General features: G+C 44.0%; 1 protein-coding gene across 1 annotated transcript in view; it reads left to right on the top strand.

Annotated features, from left to right (window-relative positions):
- ENPP6 (ectonucleotide pyrophosphatase/phosphodiesterase 6) overlaps positions 1 to 23,261 on the top strand; it is a 131,174-nt gene that overhangs the window by 45,184 nt on the left and 62,729 nt on the right. Inside the window, exon 2 of the mRNA XM_012000153.1 lies at positions 15,226 to 15,405. Within this exon, the coding sequence (XP_011855543.1) occupies positions 15,226 to 15,405 (180 nt within the window). The remainder of the gene's footprint in view (positions 1 to 15,225; positions 15,406 to 23,261) is intronic.

Genomic DNA, 23,261 nt, shown 5'->3' with positions numbered 1-23,261 from the left:
GGAGGGTGGGGTGGGGGAATGAGGAAGCGAGGGACACAGCACGAGACTCCCAGCCTGGACAGCCCAGGCAAGGCCCCGGCTCCAGGTTCAAGGCCCCCGAGGCTCGCGTTTGCTTCTGCACGTGGCCGCCGGCCCGTCCCGGACTCTGCCTGCATTCTCGGCATCTTCAGCATAGTCACAAGCAGCTCTCAGATTCCTGCGAATCCTGGGGGGCCCTTCAAACCGGGAGATGCAAACACAGAATTCAAGGCTGACCCAGCGTGGCGCCTCTCGGCAGGACCTCGGGGACAGCTGCGGGCGGTGGCGATGGCCGCAGCCGCCAGCAGAGGGCAGTGGCGGGCCAGCGTGGCCGGGCTCAGCGGGCTCGCTCCCAGCCGTCCGGAGCCCCGCGGGCGGTTTCTGCCTGTGACTTTCACCCCCGTGCAAACCTTCCAGCTTCCTGTGCAAGGCGGGTGCAACGTGGTGCTGCTTTTCTTTTCGTCAAGGGGATTTGAGACTTTTCCTCTGCAAATGGTCTGTAGATACCAAGTAAGAAAGGGACTGCCCGGCCCCATCCCTCCCTAGAAGAGGATTTTTCAAAGTGCCGTTTTTAAAAGTGGCCTTTTTAAAAGGCCCATTTGATAGGCTTGGCCTTTTCCGCGCCAGACATCGTGCGGAAGCCATCGTGACAAAAGCTTTCCCTACCAGAAACCACTTAACTCTGAAAAGAGCTATGATTATCTCCATGTTTAAGAGGAGGAAACTGAGGCTCAACAAAGTGAAATGAGTCGTGTGAGGTGGCTGGGATAGGATTTGAACTCTGGTTTCCTGGGCTCCAAAATTCCTTCCACTTAGGCCACACGGTTCTCACAGGTCCTCAGCTCCTGCCAGTTCTCATTCTACCTGTTCTTTCTGTTTTTAACTCAAATCTCGCCTATTCCCGTGGAGTCTACCGCTTGGACTGGGAAACTATCAATACATCACAAGGATGCAGCTCGCTTGAGTTGCTCTTTGATCCCTAAGGCAGATTATCTTTCAACAGCTTTTATGAAAAGAGCACCCAAGGAGGATTATAGACATGAATCATTAAATGAGACTCAGTGTCTGCTCCCAACACCATCTGTTGATATGCAGATCACCGGTGATCATTGACCAGGACGAACCAGCTGTGACTGCGTGAAGTTAACTCCTGAGACTTGACAGGCTGGTCTCACTTCTCTATGGGCGCACCTGGCCCGAGGCCGTGAACTTGAGCAGGCCAGCATCATGCCTACCTCACATATTCTGGCAACGACCAACAAAACTAACCATGCTAACAAAAATGAGCTTGCTTCCACTTGTTTCTTTCCCCCCAAAAAGGGGGCGGGGAATGGTTGATTGATGGGTTCGTACTTGATTGAGCTGTTAAAGTCCCTGATTAGTTCACACTCCTAAAGAGCTGGGTTCCATCATTCTCTATCAATTCCTGGCATTAAAAGTTGATCCAGTAATATTTTGGTAACTAGTCTCTTCTGTTGGAAATCATCACTCATTGGCCATTCTAAGTTCTATTCCAACTGAAAAGCTTGATCCCACTTTGGGAGGCTGAGGGGGGCGGATCACCCGAAGTCGGGAGTTTGAGACCAGTCTGGCCAACATGGTGAAACCCTGTCTCTACTAAAACTACAAAAATTAGCCAGGCATGGTGGTGGGTGCCTGTAATCCCAGCTATTTGGGAGACTGAGGCAGGAGAATTGCTTGAACCCGGGAGGCGGAGGTTGCAGTGAGCCAAGATCACATCACTGCACCCCAGCCTGGGCGACAGAGTGAGACTTTGTCTCAAAAAAAAAGAAAGAAAAGCTTGAGCCTGAATGTGCTTTTTTTTTTTTTTTTTACTGAGTTAAATTTCCTCTCCTTACCTCCCAACCCCTGCCCCAGGCACAGGTGGGGCAGCTTTGGGATGAGTGCAATCTCTCTGCCCCGGCATGAGGAGAATTTCTGTCCTGAGTGAGGACACGGGAAGAGAACATGAAAGGGGTACTCCCACCACCTGCAGGGGGAGCCTGGTTTTTGCCAAAGTCACCACCTACTAGTGTGAGGAACGCAGCCAACCTGGTCACTGGGGAGAGGAGGGAGTCCGGTGGGTGGGAAGAGGAAGCTTTATCACGAGCCAGAAGACGGAGGTGCTTCAGGATGGAGATGTTGGCTGACTTTCCTGTACGGAGGTAGACATGCCCCAAGTAAGAAGCTGCTCCCTCCAAACATCTGCCATCTTTTGAGAAGCCTCTATAAGATCTCAATAAAATGGGAGTGTGCCTCAAAAGAGGTTTCATTTTCAATGTGGTAATTAACTGATGCTCTTTTCCAACTTTGCACAGTGGTGAAGATGGATTGAATTGTCAGGAAATTTCTTTGAGCTTTGTTAAAAATTAGTTTTCTAAAAGTAAAAAGTGTTTAAGTCAAAACTTAAGGGCTCACATTTTTGTCCTTATGCAGGAAAATTATTTTTTGTTTCCTTTTCTGTATTCTAGTTGTTAAATAATTGCACCAAGCTGGTGGGCGCTGCAGAGACAGAAAGCAATGCATTTATTTTTAAGTCCAGTGACCTCAAAACAATGAGTGTGAATGTTCCTAATCAAACATGTCTCCTCTTTTGGGGTTATTTTTGTTGCAGTCCCTACACTTCACACTATAATCAAAGCCTGTTATCTCAGCCTTACAGTATTTGTGTCTCGGGATGTAACGATGACTGTGTCTGGCACATACTTCAGTAGTTGCTTTTAAAGATGTGCAAATTGTGAGCTTTTCTTTCACCTCAATCTTGCATATTTCATTGGAAACCACTTCTTTAACATCCAAAGTCTGTCTTTGAACAAGTTAAAAAAATGAAATGGATTTCCCAACGAAGGTTATCTGCAAGGCAAATTTCAATTTTTAAGTTAGGTACTTTGAGCAATGCATTGTTAATTCTTTCAAGTCTCTTGGGTATAAAGTAGTTATTTGAAAGTTCACTAATCTAAACAGGGTCTAAACTAATCTTTACACCTTCAAATGCTCAAGGAAAAGTACTAAGAGGAACCTACTAGTGGGAATGTCTGACTTATTTAACATTCTCTGGCTGCTTGGCTCTGAATCGAGTATATAAGGTTACTTCTTGGAACCATGTCAATTTGAGATAATATATGTACGTTGTCTCTAAAATGTATCCATTAACTTAAGACCCCCGATTTCAGAATTTGGAAGCCTCTCTTTCCACAGCTGGCCTCTTTCCAGAGGAAGAGGAAGCTTAACGTTACCATCTCCATTGTTGATATCTATAGTCTGAGAGTATTCCCTCCTTAGAGGTATTTACGGTAAACCCTGGTGTATGATAGTTGATTGCAAGAGATAGGAGAATGTCTGGCATTCCACAGATCTGTGCATCTCCATGTGGTTACTTTGCTGAGAGTCTCAGAATCAGGCCTGACGTATGAGGTCATTTGTATTAAAATGGCCAGCCCTGGTGAACTGATGAGGCAACAGTGTGGCTGGAGGGGAGCAGATGTTGGTGCGGGGGAGGGCGGATGCTGAGTCAGAGACCTGGTTGGGACTGGGGTTCTGCCCTCTTCCTAGCGGTGTGGCTCCAGCCTCCTCACTCAGCCACTTTGAATCTTAGTTCTTCCATCTGTAAAATGGAGATAATATTCTCCATCTCCTACAGTTATGTTGAAGACTATCTAAACAGTCTAAGACTATTTATAAGATGCAAATGTAAAGCATTTAGTTCCAGATACAAAGGAGGTGGCCAAGGACTGGGAACTATTATAATTAAACTGATCAGCAAGTGTCCAGAAAATCGATTTCTGCCTTTGGTCCTAGGTTAGGAGGTTCACCCCTCCAGAGTCCCAGGTAAAGTGCTTCGTCAGTGGGCTCAGCCCCAAGACCTTCCACCTGGACTGAGGTGTTCCCTGAATGCATCCTGTCCTTTAGGGTGGAGGCTTCACAGATGGCATCATAGCAAGCGTAACACCAGCGGCTTCCTTCTCCGGTGGGCTTCCTGAGTGCTGGGAATCGCGTGGAGTGCTGGTTCATTCTGGTTGCACAAGTGTTAGTAGATCGCAGTGGTGAAGAGCTGAGCCTTGGGATCCAGGCTGCCTGAGTTGAAATCCTGGCTCCAGTATACCTGGTGGTGTAAGACTTCAGGCAACTCACCTTCTCTGTGCCTCAGTTACTTTACCTGGGAAGCGGGGCTAACAATCATACTTATCCCTTAGGGCCATGGTGAAGATGAAATGTGGAATTCCTTTCCTAGGCCTGCTGTAACAAAGTACCACAAGTTTGGGTGGCTTAGAGTAACAGAAATGTATTGTCTTTTAGTTCCGGAGGTCAGAAGTCAGAAATTAAGGTGTGGGTGGGGTGTGCTCCCTCTGAGAATTCCTTGGTTCTTTAGCTTCTCGTAGCCCCAATGTTGTCTGGTTTACAGGGCCATCTCTCCCTCTCCAAACATCATCTTCCCTGGGTGCAGGTCAGGTTCTCTGTCCACATTTCCCCTTTTTATAAGTACATCAGAAATGTGGGATTAGGGCCCCACCCTAAGAACTGCATTTTAACTTGATGCCATCTGTGAGACCCAATTTCCAAACAGAGTCACATGCTGAGGTACCAGAGGTGAGGATCTCAATGCATCTTTTTGGGGAAACACGATTCAATCGATAAGAGAGGCCCTTAGAGCAATACCTGCAGTGTAGCAAGCGTCACCTGTGCGTCGACCCCTTTTATCTTTAATGCTCGTTACAATCTAGCCAGGTAAGTATTATGAATCCCGTTTTAGAGAGAGAAAAAGTGAGGCTTTGAGAAGCTGAGGATTAGACTCAATTCCCACAGCTAGAAAGTGAGAAGACCTGGACCCAAACTGCTCTGTCATCTCTCCACCGTAGCCACCATCTCCCAGAGGCAGACAGAATGCCCAGAGCCCAGGTCCCTGTGCCCGCCACACGTTGTTATAACCCAGGCTTCCAGTGGGTGGCCCCAGAGGCCTGCCTGCAACTCTGGACTCAGGGCTCCGTCGAATGCTGCCTCTGGGCAAAATCCTGCAGGTTATAAAAGAACGATTTCCATGAGCCTTCTTAGTGTATGGTAAGCCCTGCTTATATCCCCACGTTTTGACTAAATTGATGTGCCTCGAATGTAACCCCATTTCTCCCTTTTCTGCCGGCTGTTTTGATTTCTAGTAGACACAACCACGTCGCCTAATAGAAACACACATAGGCCTCAGAGAAACAAAACGAATGGCTTAAAAATTAAAGATTACTATCACTTGCTAAAGGTGGTTATACACCGGATTTAAGAAAGCATTCGTGAAATTGAGGAATTCCTCACTGGCTGCAGAACCTGATTGTTCAGCGACATAACCAGCTATGCAGTTGTTTTTCTGTACATGTTTGGAGACGTGAATAAAATGTAGTTTTTTTTTTTTAAACCGAGAGCTTTCACCTTGAACTGAGCATATGTTTCATATTCCAGAGTCCAACTGTAACCATAAATCTATTATTGTCATGGAAAGTGAAGTGTGAAGAGCATGATATGAGAAGCCAGGAGGTCCAGGTTCAAGTCGCTCTCGTTCCCTTTGCTTCTCCACCCCACCCACCACTTATTGGAATTGTGGCTTTGGGCGCACACTCGAGCCTTTTACACCTAATATACACAAAGCGCAGGGAGTTATTCCTCACCTCTGAAATTGCAGGGAGAGGATTAGATTAGGAGGCCGCCTGAGGTCCCTTCCATTCCTGAGAGTGTGTGATACCATCAAAGCTCACGAGTACTTGTTCAGAGGACGCTCAACTTGCGTGGTCTCTGATATTCAGTGAAAGACCCTCACCCAAGTGATCAACGTGATTTTCTTGAAAAATCCACGTCTTACAATTTTCCCTGGCCCTCGTGCTGGAGAGCCTCTGTTTGCCTGTCTGCCCTCTTCTGCTTTCTCCAGCCTGCCTTGAGCCTCAGCAGGTGACCTTGAGGGACGGCCTCTAGGACAGTGGCAGGAGAGGCAGGTCTGGGGTCCCCGTGGCCACATCTCCTCCCCTTGCTATTCACCCCTTGGGGTGCGGAGTGGGTGGGTGATGGTGGCTCGCTGCCACCACCCCTCCTGGGTTGCTTCGCCATGCCCTTGGCTTCCCTCAGCCCGGCCCACCCCTTTGTAAAAGCCCCTGAATTAAACTCTGTGCAGCCTGTTTATTGCCAGGACCTTGAGTGAGTCCAGCTGTGACCATCTCGAATTGTGTTAGCACCACATCTAGCACATCAGTAAGAGCATCTCACCTTTCAAAGAAAGTGAACTTTGAGTGTGGTGAATAGCAACATGCCACATTTTACTGGTATGAGGACTATCCTAATTCCTTCTTCAGTAGGAAGCCCTCTGTCTTGGCTCATTCCCCTCCAATCATTCTTTCCTTCCCTCCCTCCCTCCCTCCCTCCTTCCTTCCTTTCTTGTTTCCTTCCTTCCTTCCTTCCTCCTTTTCCTTCCTTTCTTCCTTCTTTCCTTCTTTCAAAAGTTGAAATAACTTAGGTTTCAAAATATCCGAAGTTGAAGTAATTTACTCTCCCATTTAATAGATTATTGAAGTTGTCTTTGTAGGAAAAGCAAACTTTCACATATTCATTCAAGTACTCAAGAAGATGAGGGTGATGAGAGCATTATCCAGCAATAGTCATGCATTTGAAGTTTCTTCCTTCCTTCCTTGCTTCTTTCCTTCCCCCACTTTTCCCAGCACCCTATGAGCCTGCAAGTATAAGTTGAACAAGAACACTGGAAGGCTGAACTGTTTTTGAGAAAACTAAGTTTGGAGAGAAATTTTGGAGGGGATTGCTGTGGAGCAGAAAATAGAGAAGCAATGAGACAATGTGATGTGCCAGCTGGGTTCTTGAGAGCAGCGGCCAGGAGAAAACCATGGGGGGAGGGGCAAGTGGTTGCTGGAAAGACTGGGGATACCTCGGATGCCTTTTTTCTTATTATTTCCATAGATTTTGGGGAACTGGTGGTGTTTGGTTACATGAGTAAGTTTTTTAGCAGTGATTTCTGAGATTTTGCTACATCTATCACCCAAGCAGTGTACCCTGTACCCAATGTGTAGTCTTTTGTATCTCACCCCCTCCCACCCTTTCCCCTAAGTCCCCAAAGGCCATTACATCATTCTTATGCCTTTGCATCCTCATAGCTTAGTTCCCTCTTATGAGTGAGAATATACAATGTTTGGTTTTCCATTCCTGAGTTACTTCACTTAGAAGAATGGTCTCTAATTCTATCCAGGTTGCTGCGAATGCCATTATTTCATTCTTTGTCATGGCTGAGTAGTATTCCATGGTATATATATACCACACTTTCTTTATCCACTTGTTGATTGATGAACATTTTGACTGATTCCATATTTTTGCAATTATGAATTATGCTGCTATAAACATGCATATGCAAGTACCCTTTTCATATATAATGATCTCTTTTCCTCTGGGTAGATACACAGGAGTGGGATGGCTGGATTGAATGGTAGTGCTACTTTTAGTTCTTTAAGGAACCTCCACACTTTTCCATAGTGGCCATTATAGTTTACATTCCCACCAACAGTGTAAAAGTGTTCCACTTTCACCACATCCATGCCAACATCTTTTATTTTTTGATTATAGCCATTCTTGCAGGAATAAGGTGATATTGCATTGTGGTTTTGATTTATATTTCCCTGGTCATTAGTGAATGTTGAGCATTTTTTCATATGTTTGTTGACCATTTGTGTGTCTTCTTTTGAGAATTGTCCATTCATGTCCTTAGCCCACTTTTTCATGGGATTGTTTTTTTCTTGCTGATTTGTTTGATTTCTTTGTAGATTCTGGTTATCAGTCCTTTGTTGAATGTATAGATTGAGAAGATTTTCTCCCAGTCTGTGGGTTGTCTATTTACTCTGCTATTTCCTTTGCTATGCAGAAACTTTTTAGTTTAATTGAGTCCCATCTATTTATTTTTGTTTTTGGTGTGTTTGCTTTTGTGTTCTCTGTCATGAAGAGACGTTGGATGTCTAATGTTCAGTTGGAAGTTCTTTGCATTGCCCTCAATCTTCCCCTCCTCTCCAGACTGAATCCCCAATAAAGTTCACCCCACTCAGGAATATTTCATGTGAGGAGGTCCCTTTTTGTCATACAGGAAAGGGCTGACCTACATTTCTAGACACCATATGTCCTGGAAGCAGGAGTATGGAGGTAGAGATGCCTGCAGTTATGTGCATCTCCTGTGGACTTGTGAGAATCTTGATGGAAGTAGGATTGGAGCCAATCACATGAGGAGCTCATGAGAGAGAAAGCTCCAGCTGGCCTCTAGATGGCATTTGTTTGTGTGACTCTCCCCCAATACTCATAAGTTAATATTAACAGTGCTTACTGTGTGCTATGTATGTTTATGTGTATGTACACATATGTGCATGCACACACACTCTTTGCTTTGCACATTTCAGATATGCAGAAAACTCAATTACCACAGGTTAAATAATGTCTGTTCTCCAAATAATCCCATTAAAAAATGGGCAAAATTCACGAGTAGACAATTCTCAAAAGACGACATACAAACAGCCAACAAACATATGAAAAAATGCTCAATGTGACTATTAGGGAAATGCAAATCAAAACCACAATGCAATACCACCTTATTCCTGCAAGAATGGTTATAATTAAAAAGTCAAAAAATGATATATGTTGGTGTGGATGTGGTGAAAAGAGAACATTTTTACACTGCTGGTGAGAATGTAAACCAGTACAGCCACTATTGAAAACAGTATGGAGATTCCTTAAAGAACTAAAAGTACAACTACCATTTGATCCAGCAATATCACTACTAGGTACCTACCCAAAGGAAGAGAAGTCATTATATAAAAAAGACACTTGCACATGCATGTTTATAACAGCACAATTCACAATTGCAAAAATATGGAACCAACCTAAGTGCCCATCAATCAATGAGTGGATAAAGAAAATGTGGTATATGGACACCATGGAATACTATTCAACCATAAAAATGAATGAAATAACGTCATTAGCAGCAACTTGGATGGAACTGGAGGCCATTATTCTAAGTGAAATAACTCAGGAATGGAAAACCAAATATTGTAGGTTCTCACTTATAAGTGGGAGCTAAGCTATGAGAATGTAAAGGCATAATAACTATGTAATGGACTTTGGGGACTCATGGGAAAAGGGTGGGATGGGTGTAAGGGATAAAAGACTGCACATTGGGTACAGTGTACACTGCTCGATGACAGGTGCACCAAAATCTCAGAAATCACCACGAAAGAACTTATCCACACAACGAAAAACCACCTATACCCCAAAATCTATTTAAATATGATATTTAAAAAATAAAAAATAATAATGCCGGTTCTCCAATAACATGATTCAAATTTCAGTTACCACAGTATATTGACTAAAATAAATCTCGCAACCCCAATTGTAGCTACTGTAGCATAAACTATAAACTTCCTTGCTAGTCCTCAATCCACTAGGACTATTTATCACTATGTAAATAACAAATATGCGTCATGATTGTCGGTCGATTACATCATTTCTTTCATAGTCTGCTGGCGATCGGCTGCTGCTCATCTATTATTAGCTCATGCACAGACAGTAAAGCATGTAGTTGTGTTGCTTCCCTGTGTCCCACTGATAAACCCATATAATTTAACTTCTAATGCATTGCTATCATTGGATAATGCTCTGGGTCATTCTGACCCTCTTGAATACCTGAAACAATATGAGAAAATTTGATTTGCTTTTTCTATAAAAACAACTTTAATCATCTATTAAATGGGACAATAAGTTATTTCAACTTTTGAAACCTATTATTTTAGATGTAAGTAACCTGTATTTCAGACAGGTTATTGATGATACAATGGGATATAATGCAGTTTATTTAGCTAAACTTTGGAAGAACTGTGATATAAAACATGCAACCAGAAACATTCGAGCACCATGACAGACAGGAACAGCAAGTAATATGCAAGGAGGATGGCAGAAACTCTTACTCTACTGGAAAATAACTTTGCAGTATTTGAATCAAATGTAAGTGGAATTATAGAAGAGATCATTGACCACGTGAATATTGACACTGAAATCATTTACAAAGCTCTAGGTATGCACCCCAAGGACCTTAGTGATGGTGAATTTATTGACATAAATGAAGAAAAAAGTTGTGAAAAAAGGATGAAGATGTCCCAGACGAAGTGACACCAGCAAAAACTTCACATTAAAGAACCCCTGGAGCTATTTTATGACATTGAAAGCACAAAGGATAATATGTTGAAAGCCAATCTATACTTAGAAAGAAGATAACAATTCCCTAAGACATGGAAAAGATGTTCGCTCATATTTTGTTATACCTCTAGAAGAAGCCAAGTACTGTTCAAAGCATTCTTCGTAAATTTCTTACAAAGAAATAGTGCCCTTGAATTCTCAACCTTTCTAATATTGTAAATTATAAAATACTAATAAATTATAATTGTATAATTCTTCCTTCATTTTCCTGTATAACTGATAGTAGGAGAATTTTCAATATTTTGACAAACATTTGTAAATGTCACAGAACAATCCTATTCCCCCCACCCCACCCCACTGATTATTAAGATAGCTTTTCATGGTTTTGGCTTGCACAGCCATTTTTATGGTTCCACACGGCCACACAAAGGGATGACTGTTCACAATAATTGTTACGCTGCCCATTACTCAGATGAGGAAATTGAGGCTCCAGAGAGTCTAAGCTACTTGTACAAGGTCATGCAGACCGTAAAAAGTAGAGTTTATACTTGAACCTATACAATCTGACTCCAAGATTCGTTCCCTTAACCACTGTGCCTACTACTATTGTCCATGGCAGACTGTAAGCCAAAGACAGCAACCATTTCTTTTTTATCTTTATATACTTAGCATGCAAACATTATCTGATAAATACATGTTGAGTGAAAGCAAAAAGAATAAAAGAGGTAAGGAACTATAAAAGGAATTAGCATTGACTGTTTGAAAACAGTGAGAAAAAATTAAGACTGATTGAAATCTAAGCAGTAGCAACCTTATAGATATCTACTGTTAAAGAGAAACTTGGCTGGGCACAGTGGCTCATGCCTGTAATTCCAGCACTTTGGGATACTCAGGCGGGTGGATCACTTGAACCCAGGAGTTTGAGACCAACCTTGGCAACATGGCAAAACCCTGCCTCTACAAAAAATACAAAAAAAAAAAAAAAATTAGCCAAGCTTGGTGGTGCATTCCTGTGGTCCCAGCTATTTGGGAGGCTGAGGAGGAGGTTGAACCTGGGGAGGCTGAGGTTGCAGTGAGCAATGATTGCCCCACTGCACTCCAGCCTGGGTGACAAAGTGAGATTGGGAAGAAAGAAAGAAAGAAAGAAAGAGAGAGACAGAGAGAGAGAGAAAGAAAGAAAGAAAGAGAAAAAAGAAAGAAAGGAAGAAAGAAAGGAAAGAAGGAAGGAAGGAGAGAGAGAAAGAAAAAAGAAAGAAGAAATAGAAAGAGAGAGAGAGAAAGAGAAAAAGAAGGAAAGACAGAAGAAAAAGAAAGAAAGAGAAAGACAGAAAGACAGAAGAAAGAAAGAAAAGAAATACTTATTTATGATGCTTGTTAAAGACGGTAAGGCAAACTTCCTTTAAGGAGGAACTACTGTGATAGATGGAAGGACGCTGCAATGGGATCCAACAGTGCGAGAGAGATTGGGCTCCACTCCAAGTACAACAGGCAAATAGAGATTGACAGACAAGGAACATGGTGGGGTCAGTAGATGGAAAACTACTAAGAAGAAACATCAGGAGAAATGGAATTCTGGCTAAATCTACTCAACAGAACTCTTGCTGAAGGCAGGCAGGGTGGTGAGATATTGAGGGTGGTCAGATACCAAGCGTGGAGGATTATCACTAAACTGACTTAGCAGGATTCTTGCTCAACCTGGACTCTACAAGAAAAAGGAGGGAAGCCCAAGGTTGGGTCTAGTCGAGCAGAGGACTCAGAGGTCAAAGAGAAAGTCTCCGTGACCATGAGCTGTAGATAAGATGGACATATCCTCTGCCTTCTCTGGCCAGAAAAGGCCAGCCATTTCTGAGGTGAAACATACAACATGGTTCAGAGGTTTCTGGGAGCTTGCTAAGAAACTTCTTGTGATGGTCATTACGTCTGAACACACTTGAGTAAGACACTGGGGAATGAACGCTGAAGGTGTCATATCCCACCCCCTTCATACAGCAGTTCTAGCTATGGGAACAATTCCAGGAGCTCTCTCTGAGAAAGGCAAACACAGATTTCAAAGCCTCCAGAGTCGTTATTTGGAGGAGGAAGAGCAGTAGACGTTCCTTACATCATACCTGAAAACCACCTGCAACTGTGGTGTTGGAGAATGTCAGGAAAGTTTCTACTCAAGCCTTGAGCAAAGAGACCAAAAAACCAAACCACATCCAAGCTCTGTTTGGAAAGCACAACCAGAGAAAAACCCAGAGCTGCAGATGTATAAAAATAGATATGGGTCAGGCAGGAATATGGAGATGAGAGCTCGTGGGCTGCAGAAACCAGTACATTGTGTTCTGTTCTGTTCTTTCAGCCACCACTTTTACCGAGGCAATAAAAATGAAACAGCAAGAGAGAGAGAGAGGGTTGGCAGGGAAATCAGCTTGAGTCTGAGTCGACTTCAACTGTTGCAAGCACAGACTGCAGCCTTACTGTATTCATGGGAAGGGAGGAGAAAATCTGAAGCAGCCTCCTCCTGCTGGCTTCCAGAAAAGGCCGCTCTTTGCAGATCTAAGGAAGCCCTGCAGACAGCACACCCTCCCATTTCATCTCAGGACCCAATCCACCAAAAGAACAAACCCAACCCGACTTCTCCACAGGAGTCTGAGGTGACCTTCTTGAAAGCATCCCACCTTACAGGAATTCTCTGGGGAGAATGTTCTCTCCATCTCTCTCTCTGTCTTTCTCTGTCTCCTTCTGTGTCTCTGTCTCTCTCACACCTGTGCATGCATGCACACACACAATCCAGCCATACGACAGCTCTGCAATCCACAAGAAGCTCCTCATAACTTTCTACCCAGAGAGCAGAGAACAAAGAAGAATGAGCGAGTTTGGACAATTTAGAGTCCAGAGTGCTAAATATGTGTGTTGAAGAGAAGAGAGAAATTTTCACCAAATGATATGGGGTTTCTGAGATATACAAGTATAGATTATACGTACTTTAAAAATTGTTGTTTGGTTGTTTCATGCTTCCTTGTATGCAGCCTTGTGAAAACCACATCATGTGAAGCCTCCATTTATCTTTGGGTTTCATGCCCTTGTTCTAAAATGGTCCAAACAATTCAAGCTTGGAAGCAGAGATCCCTCCACCCCACTCACTCAGCATCTGTCCCTATTATTCCCATGTCTGATATCCTTGGTCCTTTCCTGGTGATTCATTCAGAGGCTTTGGTTCTTGACCTCAGGAATGATGCTTCCCACACCCACTTCTGATTCTGCACATTTGCTCAGCTTCTTTGCACACCAGCTGCAGTTGAGTCCTCCTGGACTTGGGAGGGCATCAGAGAGCATCTATAGGGAAAGACTGTCCATGAAGGGGTCCTTTTCCTACGGATATGATCATGATTATCTTGCCTTGTGAAAGGATGAGTAAGCATCATTAGGATGATACAATTTGTGAAACAATGCAAAATTTTGAATAAAGGGACTAGATAAGTACTTTTACTTGTAAGAGGGGCTCTCTTAATATGATTCAACTTTCATATACTAAAAACGATAATATAGTTAAACCAATAAAATTAGGACCCTACTTTTAATGAGTTGGTGAGAACATACTAGGAATTATCCCCTGCAACAGGGTGAGCGAGGGTCATCATAATTCTGAAGTTATGGCTGCAACCTGTCCTCCTTCTCAGACCCAGCCCCGGGAAGCCTGGCTCTTTTACACAGAGGACCCTCTATTGAGTATTAAATTACAAGCCACTTGAGGATGGGCATGGCATTTACTCAGATTGGAATCTCTACACCTATCACAGCTTACAATTCATGGAACTATATATATAAGAGCACTGAATACATGTTAGTTGAGACAATAAATAAAATAACTTCCTTAACCATTGCAGAAATTGCTCAACATCTTAATTTTATTTTTTAATTTTATTAATCTTTTTAATGTGAAAGTTTTGGTCAAGATCAAAACACTAATTCTATAGCTTTGGGTAAAAAACATTTTTTTGGGGATCTCTGGGAGCATAGTAGCATAGTTTGTGGCATGCCTTGCTTTCTGGGATGAAATGAAAGTTTTTTCCATTTGATATTTTTAGTGTCTATTTTCCAAATAGTATTTTATAATTTTTCTTTGTTTTTGTTTAAAAATAAAATTTGGGGAGGGGGTGGGGAGAAGAAACAACAACAGTAAAACAAAGAAGAAAAGCCACTTGATTAAGCATAGTTAGGCAGCTCAGTGAAGCATGTTTCATCCCGGTGCCAAATGACGCTCACTAAAATTGCAGCAATTTTTGATGCACTTGCCAATGTTTGTGTTATTTTTACTTTAAAGATGTAACAGATTGCTCCAAAATAAATAATTTAAGCCTAATGTTTCAAAAGAGTCCAAGCGTTTGCGTCTCTCACTTCTGGCTTGTCTTCTGGGACTAAGCTGTGCTCAACAGAACCAGCCCTCGTTTCTATATAACACTGCATTTGGAGGGTTGTTTTCTTGCTTTGTTTTTCAAAGTTGAATCTATTTTTCGCCATTCTGTTCCAAACGTCATAGGTTTTATCACTGTTCAGCACTGAAGCAACAGCTCCTCTTATCTAAGAAAGGAAAGAACAAACGCTGTAACAGCTAGATTCCTGATCTCACAGGAGGAGGGTTTGGAGGGTGCAGAGAGGGCTCTGGAGTGAGAACCGGAGACCAAGTCTCAGAGGAATCCACGGATGTCCATGCTAATTCATATTTAGACTTCAAGCTCTGCACACAGTGTCCTCAGTGTTACTTAAAACAGCTGACTTGACAGGGTGACGTCACTCAAAATGACCCCACCCTCCGTCAGTTAGTGGACATCTTACTGGATTGTCTATCTTCATGGCACGCTTAAGAAAAAAAATCTAATTTTTTTTTAAAAGTCAAAAGCAAATCTTTATGCTGTTCTGTACTTCCTAAACGATCATGAATGGCTTCTATGATTAAGGAACAAAGATGAAAATAGAAACCACCAGAACTGTAAACTGACAGCTGTGTTCTCATTGACATAGGCCGCCACTGTGAAGTCCATCAGATGATCGGGAACTACATGTGGGACCCCAACACCAACAAGTCCTTTGACATTGGCGTCAACAAAGACAGCCTGATGCCTCTCTGGTGGAATGGGTCAGAACCTCTGTGGGTCACTCTGACCAAGGCCAAAAGGAAGGTCTACATGTACTACTGGCCAGGTGAGTGTGGACATCCATTCCAAATCTCAAATCATCGTAGAGTCTCCAACAACAGTCAGTGTCAAGTTACTGTTTGAAGACCAAGCCGTGGTTTGGAAAATGGGATCTTTATTTAAGAAATATGCCGTGGCCAGGCACGCTGGCTTATGCCCGTAATCCCAGCACTTTGGGAGGCTGAGGCAGGTGGATCACCTGAGGTTGGGAGTTCGAGACCAGCCTGTCTAACATGGAGAAACCTCGTCTCTATTAAAAATACAAAATGAGCCAAAGTGGTGGTGCATGCCTGTAATCCAAGCTACTCGGGAGACTGAGACAGGAGAATTGCTTGAACCCGGGAGGAGGAGTTTGCGGTGAGCTGAGATAGTGCCATTGCACTCCAATCTGGGCAACAAGAGCAAAACTCCATCTCAAAAAAAAAAAAAAAAAAAAAAAAAAAAAAAAAAGAAAGAAAGAAAAAAGAAAAGAAAAGAAATATATCTTATGGGCACATTTTTCTAAAATGTATTTTTAACTCTCTAACATCATACTGGACATAATGCTATTTCCTGATTCTCTTGACTTAGCAAACACCACAGGATAGCTTGCTTTTTTCATGTGCAAAATGTTGGATATACAGGAGAGAGAAATTATAGGGTGCTCATTGGCTTAAAAAAAATAGTGTACCATTTCTATACATGTTTGAACTCCTCTACAATATTGAAAAGATAATTGGAAGCACTCACTATTTCTTGGTAGTCCATGAAATGCAGTCCCTTTGTGTTAAGACTCCTGAGCTACACCCTAGCTCAACGAGGTAAGTAGTCATGTAAACTGCCTCGGCTGCTGTGAGAAGTCCTCGGGATACCCTCATCTTGGTCACTGAATATCTTTCATTAAGGATGAGAGGGTTCAGTGATAGCAATATAAGCGGCTTCCCATTGTCTTTCCATTGGTGGGATTCATTATTTAGGTAAGTGGGCAGTTTACCTTTCCCACACACATGGCAATAGACACTTTTTTCCTAATTTTCAATGGTGTCATACTGATGATGGCCATTATGGAGGAAGATACCAGGGGAGGCCTAGAAAGTTGAAGGCATTATGAAGAGCAGCCTGTAGGAGATGGGGTGAAGTGGCTGAGGGGGTAACACTGGTCTGGATTGAGGACAGCCTGAAGGGTCTGTGAGAGGGCAGTGGGTTGCGAGATGTGTGGTCTGTAGGGAGGGGCAGTGGAGAGTGGGGTGAAGGCCCACAAGGAGCGCCTAGGCCTTCGGCAGGAGTTTGGAGGATGCTGGATGGAGGTGGGTGTGTGGGGAGCTGTTGGGGCACTCCAGGCTATCCAGCTGTCAGAGGTGCACGGAACACAGACACATGGAGACATCGGAGGGCAGCCCACCACCCAGCTGCGGCGCAGCACGTGCCCTAGAAGCTGCTGCAGAGCAGTGGCCATACCAGCAGGTGAGCTTCTGAAGGCCAGGGCAGGCTGCATGAATTCACAGCTGGGCTGAGCAACAAAGACATAGCTGGCATAGGCTCTCCCAGCAGACACAGTTTCAGGGGGATTGATCACAGTTTCTTCAGAAGACACCTAAGATTCCCTCCATAGCAGCCATCTCGGCGACGCAAGACACGTTTGAGCAAAGGAAGAGTTTAGGAAGATCCCATTATCTTACAAGGAGACAACTTTTCATGGAGGTGACTAGATTTAAGGAAGCAAGTCAGTGCATGGACCAGGCCCATCAGGCTTGCTGGAGGAGCCAAACCCAGGGGTGAGTTTGGCTCTTCTAGCAAGTATAATGAGGTCAAGGCACAAGGATTTTGTTGCACTTTGAGGTCATTCTCAGAGGCATTATTATCAACAAGTTCATACATAGGGAGGGAATGGATTAGGCACACTGCATTAGGGACCACCTGGAAACAAATCTAAGGACCATCAAGATAAATATGGCCAATACCATGGGGGTCATCTTCCATGATATCTGGTTAGTTTGACTTTCTCTATCTTGGTACTTAAGTTTTTCCTGCTTTGAAGAGCACACCCTCACACACAAAACCTTCCTGCCAACACCCCTTGAGCTCCCTCCACATAATATCTCCTAGAGAGGGGCTTTCAGCAGCCAGGATGCCAGTGCTATGGCCAAGTGGGAGGAGATCCTACCGAGTGGCAGCTGCCGTGTTGCACTCACTTCTCTCTGCAGCAGTACAGGGTATTATTATTATGCTTTATTTCCTTTTGTTTTTGACAGAGTTTCACTCTTGTTGTCCAGGCTGGAGTGCAGTGGCATGACCTCGGCTCACTGCAACCTCTGCCTCCCCGGGTCAAGTGATTCTCCTGCCTCAGCCTCCGGAGTAGCTGGGATTACAGGCGTGCACAACCACACCTAGCTGATTTTTGTATTTTTAGTAGAGACAGGGTTTTACCATGTTGGCCAGGCTGGTCTTGATCTGCTGACCTCAGGTGATCCACCCGCTTTGACCTCCTAAAGTGCTGGGATTACAAGCGTGAGCCACTGCTCTAGGCCTTTATCTCCTCTTATATATCATTGAGTGTCTAAAGAAATCTGAAAGCTAATTTGCATGAAAAATATCTTGTTGCTCCTCCAAAACAGCTCCTTCAGGACAAGAAGGGACCAATCTCTTCCTCTGATCCACAGTCTAACAGCTAATGGGATGTGACAGAAATGCTTTAAGATCAGTTATACTGTTAACTGTCAGGAGGAAAGAAGCTATAAAGATAGCCTCCTAGAGTTTCCTCAGTGACCTAAATGGAGATTCACTGAAGATCTGGCTGTGTTGAAGTCGTCATAGATATAGAATAAAGTCTCTAGTCTCTCAGACACTGTCTAGTCCTTCTAAACTGGATACTCAAACGAAGCACTCAGAGAGCCAGCTGTCTCTGCTGCCAGCCCAGCAGGGCGTGCCTGGCACCCTCTCATCTTCCTGGGGGGCAGCTGCAGTATTTCTGGTCACTGCTGTCATTTTTGTGTCCACCCTGGTTCCCTCCAGCCTTAGCCAATAGCCCAGTAAGCACTCATGTGTCTCTAAGATTAAGCGAGTTGCAGAGGCATTTCTTCAAAACATGACTTGATTGTATTTTTCTTCTTAAATCCTCCTTTTCCTTCTCCACTCCCCACAGGATATTGTACAGACCTCTTGGTGAGGTCTGGAAAATCTTCGTTGCTCTAGTGAACTGGGTTATGACACGCTGAGTCTCGCCATTAAGTCAATATTTAGAAGTGCAATTTAGAAATGGCACTAGTTCAAGTCTTCCTGTCAGGTAGATAAAGCAGCAGGCTGAAAAATTGATCCACAGTGAAGAGTCCAACATACTCCACCTCAAGTCTTGAGGCGTTTAATATCGTTCACCAGGCCCTTTAGCACCCCGCCCAATGTTGCCATTGGAGTGCAGGGAGAAATATGCCTCTGGAAAAGATCCCAGGCCCTAAGTCAGGGTAGGCCCCCAAAATCAGCCAGAAACTGTATATAGGACCCCGTTGTGTTCTGCAAGGAGTGAGAACTGAGTGTGTGTTGTTCACTCACTCAATCCCTCCACCCTATCCTTCTAGTCTAATGTTAAAGGAATTGGTGGGAGTGGAGGGTGGTGAGGAGGAGACTCCAACATTCAGTTCATATTGGAAAGCAACCCAAAGCAGAGAAGAATTATGGGAGGAAGGAGGAAAAATAGGGAATATGAGAGAATAGTAAGATACGGTGTAGAAATGCAGCTTGATATCTTTGGATAAGCAGGGCTACCTTACATGGTAGCAGCAGTTTTTAAGTTTATTCTTATGACTATTATAAAATACAAAAAAGGAATAAAAAAGGCAACTTTTTAAGAGTCTGTGCTTAATACTTTTTGGAGTTCTAAGTTCACATCTCCCACCATGCATTTGGCAATGTTAACTCCCTACAGCCAAGCAGTCAGGAGGACTTGGGTGCAACCACTCATATGCTCCTGGAATGGGGCTGGGTGTGGGTCTGGGCTCTTCTCCTGGCCTCTTCCTGTCCAGGGCAGGCCTTCAGACCAATAAGACACCTTCTACGTAGAGAAAGATACATTTGCACCTGGCTTCCACTCCCATACTTTCCAGCGGTGGGCTGGGTGGGGAGTTAGTGGGTGGGCATTTGACTCAGCTTCTATCAAATTTTGCTTGTTATAATCAAGGTGATGTCATCTGGATAATAAGAGGAATGCATTGGCTACTGGTCAAGAATTACAGGTCAGCTCCAGCCTCTTTCTCTTTCTTGCCATGGTAGGTCCTTGACAACCTTCAGTCAGGCTGATCTTAGAAGCAGAGGCTCAGGCACAGGGAAAATCAGGAGCTCAGCATTGCTCATACAGAGGTGTGAGTAAACCTGACAGCTAAGTTATGGCCTCTATGCATGTGACACCAATCCTCTGGATAAAAACTGGATTTTCTTTTCAGGCAGATGTCAAAACATTGCAAACACAAGTGGTCTGGATATCCACTAGTTTTTAAATAACATTACCAGTTTGGCATTAGACTTTGTGATTTATGTAATTTTAGGACTGAAAGAGGCCTGAGTCAAGGCATAATCTGCTGGTTCCTGCCCTCATTAGTCAAGAACCTCTTTAGGAAACTGATAAAAACTGTAGACGTCTTTCCAGAAGAATGCATCCACATCCACTACACTCACACTTTTGTTGTCATGTAGGATAAGAGATTACAATGCTGAGGATTGCCAAGTAGTCCTTGATGTGATAACACACACATACTTATGATAGTTAATTGATTTGATTTTTTTAATGCAATAGAAATGTGTTAAAAACTCATCGAAGTATCAAATGAAACCTAAACTTCTGCAATTAATGTTGTCTGGCAAGGGTAGGCTTGGGTCAAACTTCTGTAAGCCTCTTTGGGTTGAATTCACATTGCATCATTTCCTTTGTCAGTAACTTCAGCAAGATCTGCGTTGCTGATGTTGTCTTTGACAGCAAGAAAAGGATTGCAAATTCACATCTCAAGAGTGAGATTGTCTCCATAAAATGGTCCTCAAAAGCATCCTGCAGGGTTTCTGGGCCTGGACTGTTTCTGCTGCAGAGAAATGGAAGAGATGCTGCCTCTCTGGACTGCTGTCTGCCGAAGTGATTCCTCCAGTGTTCAAAAGTTTTTATAGCTGTCTAACCACATCCAATCTCCCTTTGCAGGATGGCATCTTGGCCAAAAGAGCGCATAGTTTTTTAGCAGCGTCCCTTATGTTGATTAGAAAGTCTTAAAGAGAAATCCAGGGGCGAGCATCCATCCTTCAAAAATCATGGCAAATCCATTTCTTCACAAAACATCTTTAAAGGGTGTGACTCAAGGCCTTGGGATGAACTCTCTGGAGACAGCCATGAGCAAAAGCAGATACAGACCCTCCTCACCTGCGCTCCCTCCTGAGAACTTACCATCCAGTGAAGGAGGTAGACAATCTAATACTTATCCAGATAAATGTGTAAGTACAGTTATCAAAAGTACAATCATGAAAAGCAAGCATGATGACATCATCTAATAAGGAGTCTAGCTCCATCTGAGAGGGTTAACAAAGGTGTCCTTAGAAAGTGACAATGAGGGCATGGGTAAGGTGGGAAGGAGACCCCAAACCCAAGGAGCAGCAGGTGCTAAGATCCTGGATAGGGTGGGAAGCATGAAAGTTTCAAGACACTGAAAGAAGGGAGGAGAGGTGTGGTGTGGATAAGGGGGAGAGAGGCTGAGGCCAGGCCAGGCTCTAACAACCAAGCTGAATACTTTTTTTTTTTTTCTTTGAAACAGGGTCTTTCTCTGTTGCCCAAGTTAGAGTGCAGTGGTGCAAACATAGCTCACTGCAGCCTCGACCTCCTGGGCTCAAAGGGTACTCACACCTCAGCTTCCTAAGTAGGTGGGTTGATAGGTGCACCCCTCCCCACCCCGCTAAGTTTTTTACATTTTGTAGAGATGTGCATGGAGTTGGGGGTGGCAGGGGTCCACTATGTTGCCCAGGCTGATCTCGAATCCTGGACTCAAGCAATCCTCTTACCTCAACCTCCCAAAGAGCTGGGATTACAGGCATGTACATCTGGCCCACGCTGAAGCATTTATTCTGATCCTGAAATGAATGAGAAGTCACTGGAAGGTTTTAAGGAAGAATGTGACGGCATCATACTTGCATTTTGAAAGCACTACTCTGGCTGCAACCTGAATGGAATGGCGGCATCCAGGGTGGGTGAATGAGGGCGACGGACACATCAGGAAGTCATTGTGGAAACCTGGGGAGCAGGTGAGCATGGCTCAGACTGGGTAACAGAAGTGGTGAGAAATGGCTGGGTGGGAGGCACCCTTAGGAATTGGAACTGCCAGGACCTGCTGATGGATTGGATTTGGGAGTGAGGGATTGGACGATGACAGGAATGGCCCTGGGCTTCTTGCTCACAGAACTGCATAGATGGTGGTTCTTCACTGAATCAGGCGTGGCTGAAAGAGGAGCAGTCTGGAGGCAGAGGGACATCAACTTGGAGTTGGCTCTGGGACGTCGAGCTGCCAGGTCTGAAGCTCAGAGAAGAGAGCTGGAGATACAAAGACGTGACTCAATGGCGCATCAGAGGTCAGCGCAGCTGTAGGAATGGAGAAGTTTACCCGGGGAGAGTGCAGAACTGGAAAGAAAAAAGGATCCTGGACACAGCCTTGAGGAAATCTAACTTTTAGTAACCAGATGGAGGAGGGTGAGCCTGCAAAGGACACCAAGGAACAAAGGCTTCAGAAGCAGGAGAAGCCCCAGCAGAGCTGTGAAAAGCAAGGGAAGGTAGCATCACTCTGCGTAGCCATCTGATGAGGGGTCCGTCCCATCTGAGAGGCAGGGAAAGGCTTCCCTGAGACAGTGACACTACGTGACAACTGTTGACACACACTCGTTACAGAGGCCAAAAGGATGCGAGACGGAGTGGGCATCATGAGCGTTTAATGTTGCTGAGCATCACGGGGACTGCAAAAGGAGCATCTGCATTTATTAACAGCACAACCCTGGCCAGCTCTGGACTTTGCGGCTGTTTCATTTCTCTAACATTATGATTTCTGACTTTGTGTAGCAAAGATGCATTGTTTTTATAGCAAGAAAAACAATTCAGGTTGTTTCAACTAATTTCTTTTTTTTTTTTTTTGAAATGGAGTCTCTCTCTGTTGCCCAGGCTGGAGTGCAATGGCACAATCTCAGCTCATTGCAACCTTCGCCTCCCAGGTTCAAGCAGTTCTCTGCCTCAGCCTCCCGAGTAGCTGGGATTACAAGCACCCGCCACCATGCCCAGCTAATTTTTCTATTTTTAGTAAAGACGGGGCTTCACCATCTTGGCCAGGCTGGTCTTCAACTCCTGACCTCATGATCCACTTGTCTCGGCCTCTCAAAGTGCTGGGATTATAGGCGTGAGCCACTGCGCCCAGCCATTTCAACTAATTTCTAAACATCCTTAGTCAACCCTTGAAAATTGGCTGAAAATTAACTGGGATATACGCAAAAAAGAGAGGACAGGGTGAGTAACAGCAGACAAACTAAACAAACAAACAAAAAAAAACCCTTAAAATCAGAGAGTTATGAATATTCCTTTTAAACCAAATTATTGTTTTGACCAAATTGATGTGCTAACCAAATTATTTCCAGCCAGATTGCTTTGTTCCAAATTTGTTTCAACACAACTGCATAATACTCCATTCATTCGTGGGCAGTCACTGGCCCCTGTGGGTTTACAGTAAGGAATTCCCTGACATGCATCGCATATCTACCGGAGGTTTTCAAACTGCATTCACTTGCCCTCAGCTTCCCAGGCAAGTTTCAGAGGCTCAGGGGCTGGAGAGGCAGGAGATATCTGGGATTCCTTTGGGAAAAGGTTTCTCTGAAAAAGAAATTTGG

Source organism: Mandrillus leucophaeus, unplaced genomic scaffold (assembly GCF_000951045.1).
Source record: "Mandrillus leucophaeus isolate KB7577 unplaced genomic scaffold, Mleu.le_1.0 Scaffold62, whole genome shotgun sequence".
Lineage (NCBI taxonomy): Eukaryota > Metazoa > Chordata > Mammalia > Primates > Cercopithecidae > Mandrillus > Mandrillus leucophaeus.
The sequence above is the reverse complement of the archived record's forward strand: the minus strand, read 5'-3'. Positions and strand labels throughout refer to the sequence as shown.